Source organism: Phalaenopsis equestris, unplaced genomic scaffold (assembly GCF_001263595.1).
Source record: "Phalaenopsis equestris unplaced genomic scaffold, ASM126359v1 Scaffold000517, whole genome shotgun sequence".
Lineage (NCBI taxonomy): Eukaryota > Viridiplantae > Streptophyta > Magnoliopsida > Asparagales > Orchidaceae > Phalaenopsis > Phalaenopsis equestris.
In genome coordinates, this window is record NW_018164957.1 from 299,874 (window position 1) to 320,547 (window position 20,674).

A 20,674-nucleotide genomic window follows, 5' to 3' on the forward strand; every position below is an offset into this window, starting at 1 on the left:
TGTGATTCTTCTATGCTTAACATGACCGAAGTTTGTGGTAAGTGAAAAAATTTGCTATAAAGACGCACAATTGGAAGGTGAGTTGTGTTTGGGTACAATAGGTTGTAGAATGTACATGATGAATGACATTAGGTGTAGGTAGTTTCAGTTTGTTGCTTTGGCTGTGGAGGGTCCTTAACTTGTTGCAAACATCAAATAATAGTCATATGAGGAGTGTTGTTGCAAATAGTTGCATATAATTGTTGAGACTCATTATGAATTAGAAGTCAATAGACAATACATGATAGGGGATTGGTGGCTATGATGTCAAAATGATGTAGAGGGGCAATTTAAAGAAGAGATGGAGTGGAAAAAGAAGATAAGGAAGAAAGGAGAAAGCTTGGAGTCTAGAGTTGGACAATAAATAATTTCATATCATCACAATCATTTATAATGAAAACTTCGTGTATAAGGGATCTTTAAATAGAGGAATCTTTATATTATTGTAGGAAGACCAAATAAACTTGGAAGTTGTAAATCTAACAACAAAGTGTGAAAAAAACCTAATTATTTTAAGATAAGTTAAATCTAATATTTCTTATAAAGAAGCCTGCAAAGGAAGCACTCATTTGAAGAAAAGGCATTGCGAAATTAGTTTGGATAAGCGATAGAATCAACTAGAAGTGCATTTGATGGGACCAGGACTTAAAAAATTGAACACCTCATTCCCGCCACAACTAAGATTACAGAAATATAAATAAAGTTGCTGAAATGAGATTGGTATTGTAGGATTTGGATAAGTACCATATCAATTTCTTTAACTTTCAAACCTTTCTCTTTTGGCTGCTTGAATGTGTATGCTTCATCGTGGAAAGAGAATAAAGATAGATAAAGTGAGCTTTGTATGATACAAATGTCTGGGCTTAGAATTGTGAAAATATTGTGAGTAACAACATTGGCTTAATGGTGGAGAAAAGAAACATTGGTCGGGTAGATAAGTAGAACTAAGTGAGTGAGAGAAAAAGATGAAGGCAATGGCTGATGTGTTTAGGGAGAAATAAATAAAGGAAGGTAGTGGTGATGGATAGATGAGAGGGAGAAATCTTACTAGGTCTCTAGCAACATAAACCGAAGATGTAGGACATTTGTTATTTGACAATAATTCTTTCAAAACTTCGGTTTCTTCTTACATTCATTGTATGGTGGTTTTAGATTTGGTTTGGTAGTTCTATTTCAGCTGGTAACTATCTAAAGAGCTTTGGCTTCTTGTACCATTAATATGGGATACTAACATGAATCAATATAAAGGTCAAACAAGTAGTTGGGAAAGTGAGGATAGTATAGTTAGATGAATACATTAATTTATGATATTATTGGGGATGAGAGTGAGAATGGTGACGATAGGACATGGGGGCTTAGGAGAGGTAGTTGAGAGGCATGGTTGAAATGTATCCATGCATTCATGGTGAAACCTTATATGTTGTTGCCTTTTTTCCCCTTTTATTGTATTTCGAGTTTGTATGTGTGTGCTGGGTTGGAAAAGTGAGAATTGAAATTGAGATTTTTCATCTGGTTTTGAAATACACCTGCTACTATGTTATCATTTTTATTTTGTCATGAGCACTTGCATAACTATGTTTCTTTATGTGAGCCTTTTGATGCTTTGAGACTTGGGGCCCATTTAGGGCGGCGGTAGAGGTGTGGTGCAGTCCACACCGCACCGCATATCCAATTGCAAAGTTGAATTTTTGTCTGTTTTCTTAAGAGGTTGTTGTGGGAAAAGTTGCGTTTTACAACCTAAACTGGCTAGGTGCGGTGATTGTCAGAAAGCTACTGTTTGACTTTTAAAATTAAAAAAAAAATTATAATAGCCACCGCTGCTTTTTGAACAGCAGTTTCTTCTGCAACAACTTCACAACTTCCTCTTCAAAAAATTGCAGTTGTCCCATAGATACTCTTAGGCCTGAAGAGCTAACTATTAAATTAATAAAAAATATGAAATAATAAATAAAATGTTAACATCGATGCAGGATGTCAAAGGAAGATCATAATAAGTCTAAATAAAACATTAAAGTTGTACAAGGCAATGTACACCCATAAATAAAATAAAAATATATTGACTTACAATTCAGCATAAATAAATAATTCAAGGTTATTATTTATGAATTTTAAAATCTCCTCTGCACAGAATGACTTCATTAGAATTCTCATTATAGTTAACTGCTTTATCTTCTCCTTCATCCCAAGTACTAATAATGTTATCTTAATTTTCCTCCTCTTTTCTAAGTAATAAAAATAATAAAAATATTAATTAAATTTTTAAATAATGACTATATTGACAATTTTAATTTCTAGTATTTTAAGTGTTACTATTTTTTTCTTTTTTAGTCTATTATTGACTGTGGTAGTCTTGTTCTTTCCTTTGTCAAAGAAATCAACATTGTTATTTTTCTCTTGTAATTGTGATGTTGGTATAATTTAAATTTTGTACAAACTATTCATTATTTGATAGCACATCTTTTTAACTAAATGAACTTTATCGTTTTTCTAAAAATGTCTTCTTTAAATTTTCTATTCTGCATAATATATTGCAATTAGCTCATCCTTAAAAGTAATTAATTTATTTCTTTTCTTCGATATAAAAGTGATTATAAGTGCTTCAATTTCACTAACACCTTGATGACGACCGTGTAAGACCAATACTTTGATTTTTCTAAAAATGTCTTCTTTAAATTTTCTATTGTGCATTATATATTGCAATTAGATCATCCTTAAAAGTAATTAATTGATTTCTTTTCTTCGGTATAAAAGTGATTATAAGTGCTTCAATTTCACTAGCACCTTGATGACGACCGTGTAAGACCAATACTTTGATTGCAAACATTTGCAATTAAGGTATGATATCCCCAAATTGAATTCATCATGTAAGTAATTTTTAAAAGATCACAATCAGCAGAGTATATAGATTTAAAAAAGAATATAACAAGTAATTGTTTAAATTACCTAGGGAAAAATTTCTGATATGGTCATGGTGTAAATGCCTTTGGCCGCTACCAAAACTCTCTAAATCGACAGGAAAAGAACCATCTCGTAGTTACCTTTATTGTTGGAATGACAATCATATGCCAAAATTCCCTAATAGTTGCCTTATACAAGGACTGTCAACGGAAAGATCCAAGCTAGACTTGCCATCCCAGGCGAGGGGGTGGGTGGTGAGTTTCCATGAAAACTAGAGGAAAATAGGGAAAATCATAAAATTGAGAAAGAACCAGAGCCCCAAACCTTCAAAGAAGCTTGAATATTTGTATTGGGAGGACTCCACAATAAACTATGGCTTGTTGATTGATAAGTCTACTTGTATTTCTCGATTTCGCTTCAAGAACTAAAAAATAAATTCTGAACTAAATTAAAGCCCTTTTTTTATTAATTTGTACCTTTAAATAACCCTCAACATGTTATAATTACGATAATTTTTCATAAATATTCCTTCAAATAATTTAACCCTAAAACTAAATTTAAATTTTAGATGTCATTCAAATTTAAGGTCTGTTTGGGGCAGCTGTTGATTATTTATAATCTGCTAATAAACATATTATTTTGATAATCTGATAATCTTATCAGATTATCAAAATAATTTTGCTTGCTGTTTGGAGCAACTTATTCAGAATAACTTATTGGTAGTTATGACTGTATAAATGACCTTGCTGCCCCTGTCTGGTAAAACTGTTTAGGGCAGCTTATTCAGAATAGCTTATTGGTAGTACATAAGCATATAGTACAGAAACATAAAATCATCACATACGAGTTCCAAAAGATGACTTACAGTTCTCACACTCTCGTTAGTATCAGAAAAGATAAAAAAAAGGATAAAGACAAGTACAACTATAATGAGAAATATTAAAATATTTGATTTGAAACTCTGGCTACGTCTGTCTTTAGCTGCACTATCAACCTGGGAAAACATCGGATTTCCATCACTGCTGGCAGTGTAACATGTGGAAGTTTTGGCTCATCGGAAGAAACTGCAACGACCTGAAACACTCCTGCGACAACCGTAGAACTGTCTCTCACTGCTATGAGGCTTCATTCTCTTGCTACACCAAAACTTTTATCCTTGTATGGCTTGCCACCATATTCTTATGTATCGATATGTCTAATGCCTAAACCTTCATATTAACATACAAAGCGCTCAAATTTTAAAAATGATATATGCTATTCCATGTATAGGATTATTCTAACACAATGGTAATTGCACCAATTCTATAGAAACCGCAACGAGAAGTATACATGAATTCATGCCACAAGCATTTTGCAAAAATTACATCCACATTGCAGATTTAGCAAAATCAGAGAAGGGTCGAAAGCACAATTGAACAAAAATTGCATCCAAATTTCAGATCTAGCAAAATTAGAGAAGGGTCGAAAGCATAAGTGAAAAAAAAACTGCATACAAATTTCAGATCTAGCAAAATCAGAGAAGGATCGAAAACATCCAAACAAAAATTGCCTCTAAATTTAAGATCTAGCAAAATCACCAATCCAAAATTCCATAAAAACTGTTATAACCTCCGAAACCAACAATAGTGCATCCAAACAAAGATGCAACGAGATACAAGTGAATGGTCGAACCAGATCTAGCAAAATCAGAGAAGGGTCGAAAACAATGGTGCATACCAAGCGGGAAACTAGGGTTTCGTTAGGAGGGCGAGGGCGAGGGAGAGAAGAGGGGGCTGAAGGCGAGGGCGAGGGCGAGGGAGAGAAGAGGTGGTTGAAGGCGAGGGCGAGGGGGACCAAAGAGGGGTCACGAGAAGTCTTTTTCACCCTAACACGAACTAAACACAGGACGAGCTTGTGAAAGTTTGCATATTTTCTCTAATACTGCGTATCAACGGTACGAGAACGCTCGTGAGAACTTTCTTTCCAAACGCCATTGTGGCGTTTTCAAACCGCCATTGCGCCCAATAAGCTGCCTCAAACAGACACTTATTCGAGGACTTGAATTATTGCATTTCAATCTTGAGTGACTGCTTCCAAGGGCCTCCATGAATGTGCTTGTTGAATCCTCGAGTTATGAACCGTCCCAAAAAAATGCTTGTTTGAATTTTCGTCTATGGATTCGTTGTCATTGGATCAATGGGAAGCCACTTAGGATCTGCACGTTCCTTATTTAAGGGTTTGATCATGGGCACAGAGAGCAAAACATGTTGATATATGATAGGGAATTTTTCGTATAAAGGTGTGTCTGACAACAATTGAGATTTAAGGTATTAGGATTTAGTGAATCCCATAAATCCGGATTTACTGAATCCTGAACCGGCTAAATCCAGAAATTTGTCTAGCAATGAATTTACTAGATCTTGTAAATCCAATAGAAATTTTTTGCAATTTCCACAAGGATTTAAGAATTTTTTATGGTCGTTGGAGACAGTTGGAAACCAGAAAAGTTAAAAGCCAAGCCACGCGAAGTTAAATCCACTGATTCGTAGGGTTTAGGATTTACGGGATTTACAACCAAAGTCTGCAGAATCCTTATTTATAGCATCTGAGGATTTATTTTGTCCAAAATGATCGTTTGGCAAGATTATGCTTAAAGTTGCCAGTCATGCCCTAAGCGTAATAGTATTCTTAATGAAGATTCTTTCAATATTCACGTAAACACTTGTTGGCCTCTCTTGAATTTTGTGGGGACATTTGATAAGCCACTAGTTTCCCACATGTCAACATTGTTGGCATCAATGATTACAAAACATTTGAGGCGTGCACTTTGAGGCATGAGAAGAGTAGTACCTTGAGGCTCAAGTCTCACCGGTGCAGAAGAAGCTTACATTTTCTTGCAATATGCCTCAAGGAACATTATCTCTGACATTTTAGGCAGCTACCTCATTTTTTAAATAAAATAAAATTATATATTTATATTATTAGTAGAATTAATATAATATTATGCATTATATAATATACACCCATACTCTTATGGCACAGCAGCTATCATGTGAGTTATTATTTGTTCTTTGTCGAGCATCGTCTCAAGCTGTTCGAACATCACAACTCTCACTTCGCCTCTTTGTTTTCTATTGAGGGTCATCTCAAGCATGTTCATGTGTCCCAGCTTTGGCTGGTCTCTCTGTCGAGCTTCAAAGTCGCGTCTTGAGCCCTTTTGCGAAGCCTTGTAGCGTTGACTGCCAAAGGGATTCTATTGAACGCAATCTTCTTCTCCTCCGAACGGAGTCTTCCTCTTCTTCTTGTTCTTCCCTTGAGCCTTTGAGGTTTGATGATTAAATATAATTTTTTTTAATGATTTAGGGTATTGGTAATGATTTCTTAATATTTTAATGAAGACATTCTTGTTTCGTTCTAATCATCTATTTAATGAACTATTATGATCTTGTCCGTTTAAATGGTGTGAGTGTTGATCCCATACTTCTATGAAGTCATTATTTTACACATCTATAAAAACCTTCTTTTATCTGCAATTGCATCTTTCACGTTAAGCTCACTAAAATGGTCAAGTTAGGGTTTAATGTCTGGATTGAGTTTATCAATAACTTAATCAAATTTTATTTTGTTCAATGATTCTTTAAAGTAATAAATTAGATGATATCTTGATAAGGATTATTTTTAACAGCTTGAAATAAGTACAGTAAAGGTTTCATTAACCAATCCTTTTGCTATAGCTTTCTCTACACGTTCTTCATTTCAAATTTCTTTGTTTTTTGGCATGATATTGATACTTTCTTACAAATATCTATCTTACAACATAAATAACCTTGGTGTTTATCATAATGATGCAAAACTTTCATTTGTGATAAGAATTGAAACTTTTGTAAAGAAGCATAAGATATTTTGGGTCTTGTTTGGCTGTTTGTGTGATCTACAATAGTCAAATTTAGTAAATTTATTTAATTAGGTTTGTTTATCATCATCATCGTTAGTCTTATTAAACTCATTGGGATTGAATTTATGTATGTCATTATTTGTTCATTCATTTGTATAGGCATAGTGTGAGCTATGAGGTATTGGTCTGATTATAAGGGTTTCACGTGCTTCATTTTTTATTATTTCATTTGTAGTCTTTTTTCTAAATGTGAACTTTCCCATTCCATAAATGTTATACTATTATATTCATTATCTTTTCATTTTATTATTATTATTATTAATTTATAATTAGAATGGGCAACAATGCAAGAAGAAAATATCTAATTTAGAAATTTGAACTCAATTGAAGTGTCAGGAGAATGTGCAAAGAAGGAATATGTTTATTTGAAATGTAAAATTTGTGACAAGTTAATTTTTGGTAGTATTAAGAGATTTAAAGATCACTTAGATTGCACGTATAAAAATGTTGGAGTATGTGAGAAAATGTCCGTTGAAGTCAATAATAAATGTGCTGGATATTTAAAAAGTTTTTCACCTCAAAAGAAACAACACAAAAAAATATAGAAGAGATGGTTGGGACTAGTTTTTATTTTAGTTCTCAAATGTGATGATTCTAGTAGTGGAAGTCGTTTATTTTCTTTTGGTAGAACCTGGTGACCAGTGAATAGATTTATTTTGAATATTGATGTTAATGAAAATAATGACTCAAATAATTCCTCTTTCGACTTCTCAAAAGAACCCTTAAATAGAGAATACTTAGATGTTGCAAGACTCTTTTATGATAATAGAATTTCAATTAATAGAAGTTATAATAATGTCAAGTGGTTGGTCAAATATTAGACAAAGTAGGGGTGTAAAAGACTGAACACGAGCGAGTTTGGACTCAGCTCGTATTCGGCTCATTAAAAAATATCATTATTCGTGTTCGGCTTGTTTATTTTTCGAACATAAAAATTGTTTGTGTTCGGCTTAGCGAGCCCAACACAAGTTGTTCGCGAACAAATAGTCGTTTTGCAACCTTAGTTACGTAGCAGTAGGATTTTAAGGGTTGGGGTGAGATTTAAATTTTATTATTTATATTCAAACATCATTTAAATATAATTAATATATTTTTATTTTTTTTTTTAATTAATACTTTTAATTGATTATAGATTTCTGTAGCCTTATAGTCAATTAAATTATATATATATATATATATATATATATTATGTTATTTTATTTTTTCGATCCAAAACGAGTCGAACAGGAACAGTCAATCTTTGTTTGTGTTCGGCTCGTTTGCTTAACAAACAAATCAAACAAGAACTTCTTAAAAAGCCGAACACGAATTGTTCGTGAACAAGAAGCTGTTTTGACAGCCCTACAAAGAAGTATTATAGATTTTCTTTTTAACAATCTTTAGGAGATGATACTTTTGAATTTGTTGATGCATTTGCCTTTGTAAAGAGGTACAATTGGTTTTTAAACTGTTTGATCAAATTGTTGAAGTTAAAGCGAGTTTAATTATTCATGTTATTATAGATAATGCAAGTGTCTTTAAGGGTCTGTTAAGGGCAGTCGCAGCTTATTAATAAGTTGTTGCACAACAATTGTGACAGAAAGTTGTTGCGGATAAGTTGGTTGTCTGTTTGTTTTTTACGGCTTGAAAGCAGCTGTGCGACAACTACCTCTTGATAAGTGCCCATTTTGTTCTTTTATTGTAATGTTATTTGCAACAAAACTGTTCATACCAAGTACATTTCAAACTTGAAAGCAAATATCCAGTGCAAAACATTGCAAATTATGATAGACACATCACTAAACAATGAGTAGCATGATTACTAAAATTAACAAAATGACTATTAAAATAACAATTACCCAACACAAAGAGGAACTGCCGCACAGAAGAACCCACAGTTTCTCGAGCACAAAGGCTTTAGCAAAATCAAAAGCCACACCATAGTTTGGGTAAAGATTATTTAACACGAAGAAGAACCACCACACAGAAGAAACCACAAAAATCTCGGGCACATACACATTTATAAAATGAAAAACAAGAACATAATTAAGCTATAAATTACCCAACACGAAGAGGAACCACCACACAGAGGAATTACAGCGCAAAGAAACCACAACTCAGATAAACTTCAATCAAAAAGTATCACCTGAAGAACCAACACACACAGATTAAAATATCCAAATGGAGTCGAAGAGCAGAGAGGAGAGGGAGAGGAGAACTTCCCGCAACAATTGATCCAGAGAAGTGAGAGAGAGATACACTACACTATCCGTGAGAATCGCATGTGAGAAAGAGGGGAGTTAGCTCAAATATCGTGAGGTAGCCCGATGAGGATTGCGGGAGAGGAGAGGGGTGTTTGGGCAAGGCACACTAGAGAAAGGAGTGTGGGAGAGGAGAGGGGCAACCCTGTCACATGTATACGAAGAAATGCGGGTCGCGGCTTCGAACCCGCAACCACGTTTTCTTCAGCTTATTCATATAAGCAGCCGCGTTGAAGAAGAGAGAGATTCACGTTCCTTAGTCGCGCCACCCCCTAAACACTGCCCCAAACGGGCTGTAAGGCTTTAGGGTGGATGTTAATGGAGAAAAAGAAGCATCTTTACTTGACTCCATGTGATCCTAGTGTCTTGATTTAATACTTGAAGAGTAAGGATAACTGTCACAACATAAGTCTATTTTGCTCAAAACAAAAATAATAAGTAAATTTATTCTTGAGTTTTAAACTTGAAATGAAAATTCATATAGATAAGAAACTTATTCGACCAATAATTACAAATTTTATTTCGACTTATCTGATTTTGCAAAGATTTAAAGAGCTAGGATAACCTTTCAAATTCTATTTGTTTTAGATAAAAGTTTTTGGGCAAAACATAATGGAAAGATAAGTGATGAAAATTATCATAGAAGATGATACTTTTTGACATAATGTTAATTATGCTCTGAAAACCACGAGGTCTTTTGTGAAGATTTTATGAATAGTTAAATAATGAGAGCACTCCGATTATGAAATTTATTTATGAAGCTCTGAATAAAGCAAAAGAGAAAGTAACAAGAGATTTAAGGAGTAAATGTGGTGTCTTGTAAAAATATATGGGAAATCATTGACGAAAAATTGGGTTGTTAACTACATCAATGTTTGTATGTTGTTGTATATTATTTGAATCCTCAATTTCATATAGATAAAGCGGCTAAGATTGTTTATATGCATGCATGAATAAAACTCTCTGAAGTTAATTATCTTAAAGCCAATGATTAAGTTAAAGATTTTTGTTTAAAGAATAGAATGTTTGGAACTGGAGCAGCTTAAGCGTGCTATTAGATGCGCTCACTAGGTAAATTTGATTTACATGTTATTTAAATCTATGAGTTTATAATTTATATTTATGCTTTCTATCAAAACATAATTATCTTAAAGCCAATGATTAAGTTAAATATTTTTGTTTAAAGAATAGAATGTTTGGAACTGGAGCAACTTAAGCGTGCTATTAGATGCGCTCACTAGGTAAATTTGATTTACATGTAATTTAAATCTGTGAGTTTATGATTTATATTTATGCTTTCTATCAAAACATATATTATTAATTGCATTTCATTTTATTCTAGAAAATCGGTTGGAGATGTCATGCCTGAAGTCAAAACATTGCTGTTAAAGTTTTTAGTTTTACTTGTTTAGCTTTCGAATTGGAGCATATTAAATCAATTGCGTATAAAGAGAAGAAATTGATTGACTATAGGTCAAATGAAAAAGTTTCTTTATTTTATGTTTAATAATGAATTGAAAGATACACCTAAAGTTAAAAAAACAAAAACAAATGGTATTTTTTATGATGAATGGATAACACCAAAAAATTAGAAAGAATTTGACTTGACGATAAAGAAATAATCTTTAATGCTGATGACAATGAAAATATCAATGTTAACATTGAAAGGGGCCATAGGAATTTGGAACTTCTACTCCATAATCATTTAAAAGTAAGAAACACAGTAGGTTTGGAGATTTAAAAAACTTAGAAGGTAATTTAACGTGGTTGTATTATTAATTTTTTATTTTATTTAAAATTATATTGAATTCAATGTTAATTGATATAGGAAGTAAGATTTGAAGATTGAAGAAGATTTTGAAGATGATGGTAATATGAAATTCAAGGCTGATAGAGTTATTACATGTGACGATTCTTTTGAATATGATGAAAATGATGATGTTGCTACTATGAATCTTGATTCGTGTGGCATATGTTGATTCTATGTGAGTACTTTAAGCTTAATGTTTAAATCTTATTTCAAAATTTTATTTTCTATTAACATTGGAAATTAAGATTTGTGGTTTTTCATATTTATGAATTATGTTTAATTTTAAGTGTTTTTAATTCGCTAGTTTCAAGGCTTACCTCTTGTTCCGACTTGGCATCGCTAAGGGAAAAAACGTGCCAGTTTCCAATTTTGCCTTTTTAAACATTGGTTGGCATCCTGTACATTCATGATATATTGATCTATAGGTCCACCTCTATTGGACATTTGAAATAATGGAGAAGAAAAATCTTTTTCACCAAGCCCATTGCCATAATGGTAGTCACTATCAACTCGATCATCAAATTGTTGTTGCACTAAATATTCTGATGTGATTGCTTTATTTGAATAGCAGGAATCTCTTCTTTTATCTTTTTATATATGTTGGGATGTTCTTTTACCATTTGATCCTAGTAGCTTGAATAAATGTAAATCTTATTATTCCCTCTAACCTGCGCTTGAATACTATATTTCCATTTCAAATCTTTTGCATTTCCCATTATACTTTTTTCAGGATCTCTTAACCATTTGAAAATAGCCTTAAATTGAAACCCTTATTCAAAATAAAGAGAACTGAATTCTCATAAGAAAATAGGAAATGCAAAAATTAAAATAAAATAAATTTTTAAGATAAAAATGTCAAAATGGCCCCAAAAATGAAGATGGGTTACCAACAACAAGAGGAGAGGTTGTGGAGGAGAAATGGTGGAGTAGATGCAGGGATGTAGCGGTTGCGCAGCGGCTGTGAAAGAAAGAACAAGGAAATAGAGGAACGAAGATGGAGGATGGTGGCATTGAGTTGCTAGAAACATGAAGAAATTTCTTGGTGGATCAACCAATTGAGAACAAAGGCATAGTTGCCTTGGGTGATAGCCTATTTTCTTCATGATGAAAAATTGGTTTTAAACTTTACAAAATAGAAAGATTTATTGAATTTATGAACATCTCTTTCTTTGTCTCGTTTGCAAAGAGCTTGCTTGTGCTATTGCTATAGAGGAATTTCTAGTGGCTGGTGTTGAGGGGTGGGGTATTGCGGGAAGCAGCAGCATGTCAGTCAATATAATTATATAGATGCCGGTCAAAAGCAGGAATTAATAGGCTGATGAAATGGCATCGAGAGGTTTTTTTTTCCTTTGGTGGCATTTGAATGTTGGGAAGCACATTAAAATAAAAAACGTTTTGCTTATAACTTTGTATATTTGTAGTGATAGCTTATGGTTTTTTTTTTTCCTTCCCTTAATTTGTTTGAGTTGTGTATCTGTGATGGATGGGGTGGAGTATGTTTTGAGATGCTGGACAGGTAGAGCCATGATGATTAGATTCTGCTTTTATTTCTGCTTTGTTGGACGAAGAGGAAACTTGAAAGTGTGATGTTGTCTAGGTAGGTGCAAGCTCAACTTTGAGAGTTTTCATTCAATTAGGTTTGATAATCTGGTACGTCTAGTAATAAACCATTGATGGAGTTCCGTTTTCCCCTTGGTGACTAACGTGCCGTTCTCTATTTCCATTAAATATCAAAGAGCAAAAAATTTAGAGCTTGTGGTGTTTTTTATAGGGAAACAAATTTAGAGCAAGTGATTAGGTTTTGTTGTAGCGTACATTCATCAACAGAGATTCAGGGCTTTTTGGCAGTATTCTTGCTTTTTGGTCGATATAACTACACTTCAATTCATGAAGTAATATTGTACTTGTGTGGTAAACTCACATAGCCTTTTATTATTGGATTAATGGGACTCTGCTTGAGGTATCATTCTTAATTCCTTGAATTCAATTCATGGGTTTTTGCATCCATTCTAAAGGAGTGATTTTTTTAGTACACTGTCATGCTGATAATTGATGCTATGAGTGATGAGGAATTGCTTTAGGTTCCTGAAGCTGTGAAACTCATTCTCTTGAGCTTTAACCTGTCTTAAAAAGTGAAAATAATATTTGAGTTTTGAACATATTAGTAGTGTCTCTTATACTTTGGATTAAGCTTTTGTGTTTTTGGGTGTTCATCTATTAATTTATTAGACTCAATTTGTGTTATCAGTGTTCCATCCCTTTAAAAATTGGCATCAGGATCAATGGTTTAACTGAGATGATGAGTTCTGTGCAGTTTTGGTTGCTTTTATGTTAAATAATCAAGGATCAATAATGATTGACCCTCATGTAGGCTCTAAATAATTTAGCAGGATTTGATGCATAACGTTTTGTAGTGCTGAAAGGCTTTTGTTGAAGAGGGAGTAATTGCTGATGTAGATAACTCAGATTTGAAGCGAAGATTGTTTTTGAACTTGAAACCGGAAATTGTCTCACTCAATATTGAAGATGAATTCAGCTCCTATTCTCTACTCGTTGTGGTTCCTACTCATTATCTTGAACTTTTTTGTTGATGAATTTCAATCTACTAATTTATTTTACTCATTTGGGAGCCATAATATCAACTGGGTGTCACAATCCAGTAATATTAACTTACATTGCAAGAAATCATACAAAGAAGCTTAAAAAGAGACAACATTTCTAATCCCTATGTTTATTCATAGATATCAGGAGTAAATGCTTTCTAGTAAATATACTTACAAAGGCTCTACCTTTGATGCCATTTTCTTGCATAAATTTATTTCCGCCTTCATAGGATTTCCAATTTTTGCGAACGTCTCTACTAATGTTTTGAGCTCAGTTTGGCGGGGGCTGTGTTCGACCCCCCCAATGAATACGAACAAATATTAAAAGATTTGATAGGATTTCAATGGAATACTGTCTTTAATGCAAGATTTTGTATGGTGACCATAATTTAGTTAGGTATCATTTATAATTACAATGCTATTTCTGTTCAGGTTGTTCTTTTCTGCAAATCATTTATTTTAATGTAAAACGATTTTTTTTTTTGTGGACTAAACTTGACTATTTAAAATTATTGATTGAAAATTCTCATATTAGACTTAAAAAGCTTTTTTATATTACTGAATTATTTCTTTTGCTTTTTCATGGTTAGCTGATTATGTAAACTAGCAATTTCAAAATGAATATGCTTAACTAAGCAGAACGTTCTTAATAAAATAAGCTTTTACTTAGTAGATGCAATGCATATTTCCTAATTGAATTTAGCGTACAGAGCCCTGAATTTCCAAACTGTTTGGCAACATTAATGACATTTGATCTATCAACTTACCGACAATCCTTAACTTTTATTTAAAAAACTATTTGTATCATCACTTATGATTCCTGAACTCTTAGAGGATTTTTAGTTCAAATATTTTAATGTATGCAAATTATTTGAAGGTTTAGTTTAGAAGAACATTTTTTTTTGGATTTCTTATTACAGAAATTATCATCTCAATAATTCTGAAGAGCTAGTTGTATGTTCACTAGATTCATTTTGAGGTTTCTTATAGATGTTCTACAAGGCATCCTTGTGAACTTCTCTTTTCATGTGGACAGAAAGCGCGAATGTTTCTCAGTTACCACAATATACATTTATGTGCATTATATTCTTGAGTGTATAAAAGAGTTTTCATTTTTATGTTATGGTAATCGTTTGCTATTCTTCCGTGAAATAATTTTTTTGTTTTTCTTAACTATAAATTTTGCTAAATTGAAGATATTTGTTTTAGTGTTGCAATTGGACGAGAAGGTGGTGTTGCACCTCTTATTGCTTTGGCACGCTCGGATGCTGAAGTAAGCTTCAATTTTTGCAGTTATTTTTACAAGTAATGGCTGTTTGATGTGCTTTTTTCAAGAACATTCGTCTTGTCGTGCTTTGTGGTAATTGTTGAAAACAGATGATTTTATGATCTTATCTTAGTTTTAGACCTTTAGGCTGTATTTTATTTCTTTCTTATGATGCACCTATTCAGCCTGACATGAGCTGTTTCCTCTATGCCATTGCTCTGACGCTTGTACTGGACAAGTAGTAGGTCTTATCTCTATTACTCGACCAAGCATTTAATATTTTTGTGTATTTTGAAGAAAAGAGTTTCATGTTGAACATATCAGTATCATAATGATCATCTGCTTTCCTTTTGCAGGATGTTCACGAAACTGCTGCTGGAGCACTTTGGAATCTTGCATTTTATCCTGGCAATGCTCTTCGTATAATTGAAGAGGGGGGTGTTCCCGCTCTTGTACATCTTTGTTCATCATCGGGGTCAAAAATGGCTCGTTTCATGGCTGCACTGGCACTTGCTTATATGTTTGATGGAAGGCAAGACATTTATTTCCAGTACCAATTCTTCTTGTAACTCAATGCAGTCACATTTTTAACAGAATAATTCTAGACTTTTTTCATATGTTAAATAAGGAAAATATATCACTGCCGTTCATCTGTTTCTTTTTTTTTAATTAATTTTAAATGGAAAAGACAATACTTACCTATTCGTTGGCTTCATCTGGGGCTTTTTATTCACCCATGCATATGCAGTGCAAAATGTACTGTTTAGGAAACTTCGAGTTAGAATTCAACAAGGGCTAAAAATTGTGAAAATATTAAGCATAATTGAGTCAACACCTTATATTCATCTTGATAGAACTGAGTAGAAAATGAGGATTCATAAAACCAGCCTTAATTTTTTGGTTAAGGCTGCAATGATAGATTAGATGGATATCAACCAAAATATTTAGAGTCAATTATATCTGAAGGCAACTATTTCAATACTTACTGATGAATTTTCCCTGTATGTATAATGAGATGAAGCATGTATCTTTTTTAGGAAAAAATTATTGACAGCTTCAACAGGCACTGGTTTTTCTGCATAAAGGTTTATAAAATTGTGCCTCAATGGTTGGGATAAAGCTAATGTTGAAGGCATCTAAATCAAAATCTTCTCAGTCCAATAATATAAGAAGTTCTAATAAATATGTTCAAGGCAATAGCTATCTAACTTGTAGAGTGAGAGTTGGAATCAAAAGAGAGAGTCTAGATTTAAGACTGAAAGATTGAGATTGATGTACGCTTCAGAGTAAAAATATGTTAAAGGAGAGAATTACTGATTCCCAGTAGAGCTAATTTATTTTGTTGAGGTAAAGAAGGGGTCATGATATAGTGGCTCTCTTCTTATATAGGAGATTCTACGAGAGGGATAATGAAAAAAATCTAGTGAGATAAGAAAATATATTTTATTCAAATCCTTATTAAATACTTGCATGAAATTATAGCATTAAAGTCTTGTCAAGTTGAGCGAAGTAGGGGATTACTTGTTACATTTTAGTTCCCAAGCCTTGGATAGATTTTCTTTTTATAAGTATATTCAAGGAATGAATGTTTTTCTTATTATGGATTATTATAGATTTGATTCATACGAGGGATGCTATGACACAAACTGTCATTATAATTTGATTTAATTGAGAATATGGAGAGGAGAGTTGGCATTAAATGATGTACAGGAAGAAGTAATTCTGCGAGGAATCATTCTCGGAGGCCCTAGGCATTTTATGATCTAAAGAATGATGCTTTGTTTATTTTTAGTAGAATAAAAAGGATTGGCATTGCTTTTTTCTATCATTGGAGATCTGTAAACACGTTGTGTTAAAGAACTTGGAGGGATATAGTGAGAGGGGAGAGAAAAAAAAATGTAATATATTAGACGACATTTATTTTAATTAAAAAAATAATCAATATACATCCATTATACCCATTAATAGAATTAGGATTTCGACCAAAATTGAAAACTAATCTCTTTCCAAATTGAAATGTAACCCTAAAACTATTTTAAATTTAAATACAGCATTGTTGAAAAGGATAATTTATTCTATTTAAATCAAAATAAATCTAAGAAAAATTGAAATAACCAGGGATTTATTTGAATTGCGTGATAATTTTAGGAATAATCTCTTGTCCTCCTTAATTTTATATAGATTTATAGAAGTCTTCTGTTGGAAATCTGATTTCTTCATTTCAATAATATTAGTAATAGAAGATTTCCCTGTTTGATTCTCATCAGTAAGCTCAAGCAGGATCTTGAATTTAGGTTCAGGAGTAGCAACTATTTTATCAGGCACGATAAGAGGCTCAATTATTGATGGTCGGCTATCTTCATCAAGTTTATTTGCAGACTAAATGTTTCACATCAATAATTTGCATCAATCAATTTCTCAAGGACCTTGGGGTATGGAAGCTATTTTGTTAAAATGACTGAAAACTTCCATATTTTGTGTAGGATGGATGAGTTTGCATTGATTGGTTCTTCATCAGAAGGGACTTCAAAGAGCGTTAGCTTTGAAGGTGCGAGGAAGATGGCGCTAAAGCATATAGAAGCATTTGTCCTTTCATTTTCAGATCATCAACTTTTCACCATGGCCGCTGCGTCCTCTGCTCCAACGGCTTTGGCACAAGTTCTTGAAGTGACTCGCATACAAGAAGCAGGGCATCTAAGATGCAGGTTTCTATTTGTCTTGTGTCAAAAGCAAGGTGTTTAATTAATTTTTTTCACTGTTGACCTGATGCCAGTTAATGTTGGTTTAGATAATTTTCTATATTAAGCCTGCTAAGTACGCATTCCTTTTCTTAATGACCCCTTAGCTTGACTACGTCATCCAATTCTTTCAAGGGAAATTTACATACCTGTCACACAATTTTTATATGTTTACATTATCAAACACTTAAACTTTCATATTTACATACGCAGCACTTTGGTGTCTTACACCTATGCATGAAAATATGTATTTAACTTTAAAAAAGTGGTAATAGTGATATGATATCAAATATTTGAGGGTTATATGTTTAAATATGAAAATTTTAGATGTGAGATGTGTAAATGCATTAGAATTGTGTGCTATGTATTTAGATGCCACTTCTTTTAAATGATTAAGCTCATGTTTTTTTTCCATAAAGATTTGTACATACTTGACAATGAATTATGTCTATTTACGCCTTTATCAGAAATATGATCCTTTTGTTTTAATAGTGCCTACTTTATCATTTGTTGAAGGCTAAACTAATGAAGCTGAAGAAGGCTCATCATTGAAATTTTTTGTTTGATTGCAGTGGTGCAGAGATTGGTCGATTTGTAGTTATGCTTCGTAATTCCTCTAGCATACTTAGAGCCTGTGCTGCTTTTGCTCTTGTGCAGGTAATTAGAGAAATTATTTTCATGTTTTTTCGTAAAGATGACTGATGGATGCAGATTTAATGACCATTTGTATGTCTAACTTGAATCTTATGACTTCTCTTCTCATAATTTGTCTTCTTCTTTTTCTTGTTTTTTGTCCTTGCTTGTTATGAGCATGTTCATCAAAGGTAACTTGGTCCCGGCTTGTGGTTTATAATGTCTACTTATTACCCTAAATTTATCTTCTTTTTGAAGGACCTAAAAATAATAATCTAAATTTACTTTTGGTATTTTAGATTAGTACTCAACATTGTGTAATGATTTGAGAATCTGTCTGAATGTGTGGGACCCAATTGTGACCTTAAACTTTAGGTATCAATGTGTGACCTTAAACGTCATGGACCAGGTGTTATTTGACTTTATATTGAATAGCAGGGTGGAGTGTAAGGATTTATGGCTAGTTAAAGAAGGCTGTTTCTCCGAGGGCGCGCGGGCGCGTCTTTGTGTGCGCCTTAGCCTGGCTCATTGGTTGTGGCCTTTGGTGTAAGTCCCTCGAGTCGGGGGTTCGATCCCTGCATAGGATCGGATTGCACACCTTCTGAAAGGAGGGTCCGCCCCTCAGTCAAACTATGGGGTTGATCGACGATCAATCTTTATATATATATATATATATATATACAGTGTGTGTGTGCGTGTGTGTGTGAAGCACAAATGTTGAGTTAGCACGGATTGCACTAATTAAACTTTGTGATATATAAACTGAACCACAAAAGTTAATTTTTATGTGTGCAATACAACCAAATCACTAAGAATTGTAGTCAATAGTTTTACTGGTATTAGAAGCATTTGGATGATTATTTTACAAATATGTAAGATTTTTTATGTTATACATAAAATTACTCCTTTTATTAAAATTTTATTTCATATTAAATTTAAACATGATTTTTTATATTTTATAGGCATGTATCAGAAAAATGACAATGAAATCATTCAAGTCATTGCAAAGCCTGCATCATATTAGTTATCATAAATTGTGAACTCTGAAACTTTAAACTAATTCTGCTGTTGTTTCTCAATTTTTTTTTTAAATACTTTATAAATTTTTAAAGTTAATGTTTTGATCTTTTTATTGTACTTTCTTGCTTTTTAACCCAAATAAAAATAAAAATGCAGTTCACTATTCCTGGCGGAAGGCATGCGATGCATCATGCTAGTCTCTTGCAGAAAGCTGGGGTGACTAGAGCCTTACGCGGAGCTGCTGCTTCAGCATCAGCTCCTTTAGAAGCCAAAGTCTTTGCGAGGATAGTCCTTAGGAATCTCGAACACCATCAGTTAGAAGCTTCTGTGTAGAAGTTGTTCAACACATCTCTCTTCTTTTACTTTGCTTTGGAGGTCAGTACTTTTCTTCTAATTCTTCGCTCTATCGCTAATAGAAGCCCCCCAAAAATTGCAGTTACTGCCAGTTTCTAAGGATTCTGCAAGGGTCCTGGTGAATTGCCAAATAATAATACGAAACTTTGGCCTGCAATGTCATGTTTATTAGACATTTGATGTGGTTTGGCTGTCTGTAATCTTTAATTTGGTGAGCATGTTGTTGTTACTCTTGTTATTTTTTAATATGTTTGATTTACCATGTAAAAGGTGCTGGATGTTCTTAAGTAGACCAGTATCCGTCAGTTTTGCGCTATTATTATTTTTTTTAGTGAATTTGAAAGAGATTAAAAGCAATATTGCATACACTTTTTATTTGTAATCAACTTTGTTTTTATGTGCTATTTGTAAGTTTAGCTGACTTTAAATTTGATTGTGTAATATCCTCAACATGAACGTAATGAAATTAGTGGGAGAAAGTGTTTGCGTCTTTGGGGCCTTGGTTGCTTCTTCCCTTTCTCTGCGGGCAGTTTTTCCTATTTTTCCTATCGATTGAGTTGATAAAAAAATTTTTTTTCGTGCTCAGGATGGAATAATTAAAAATTTTAGTCAATTTAATTTTGCTTTTATGAAGGGATAAGCGTGTATTATAATTTTCATGGCAATTGTTATTATTGTTTGGAGTACACTCAAGCCTAACAATGATGTAATCAGTTCATCATTTTTTTCTGTCTGCTTAATATTCTATGGATAGTTCAGAATTCTGGTTTGGGTTTAATATTGCTATGCTCAAGGGATTTATTAAAAAAAACTAGGGCTAATGTTTCAGGTGGTGTAATGAAAATAGAATGTTTCAAGTACTTTTGTTTGAGGAGGATTTTATTTGTTTTATCAATTTGGGTGATAGCGGTATGTGTTTTATTTCTTGTTGTTCAGGGTAAGTTTGAGGCGGAAGCCGGTAGCCATCTCTGTTATCTTTGCTTGTACGTTGTTGGCTGCATATGGTGCTTATGATTTTATGAGCCAAGCAACAAAATCTTACCTCTTGATGTTTGAGTGTACTCCAAACAATAATAATAATATTCAGAAGGCTATAGTTAGGGTCTGTTTGGGGCAGCTGCAGTTTCTTAATTTTTCG

General features: G+C 33.1%; 1 protein-coding gene across 2 annotated transcripts in view; it reads left to right on the forward strand.

The window, feature by feature from the left end:
- LOC110028621 (protein ARABIDILLO 1-like) overlaps positions 1–19,918 on the forward strand; it is a 48,814-nt gene extending 28,896 nt beyond the window's left edge. Inside the window, exons 8-12 of one of the 2 annotated variants that reach the window (XR_002294442.1) lie at positions 14,734–14,797; positions 15,148–15,323; positions 17,275–17,525; positions 18,102–18,186; positions 19,339–19,422. Coding sequence is in view for 1 of the 2 variants with exons in the window: in XM_020730540.1 (XP_020586199.1) it covers positions 14,734–14,797; positions 15,148–15,323; positions 17,275–17,496; positions 18,102–18,186; positions 19,339–19,515 (724 nt within the window). In the remaining variant the exon portion in view is untranslated. Of the gene's footprint in view, positions 1–14,733; positions 14,798–15,147; positions 15,324–17,274; positions 17,526–18,101; positions 18,187–19,338 lie in introns of both variants that reach the window. The other variant, XM_020730540.1, reaches the window with a different exon arrangement.
- Positions 19,919–20,674: the final 756 nt, after the last annotated feature.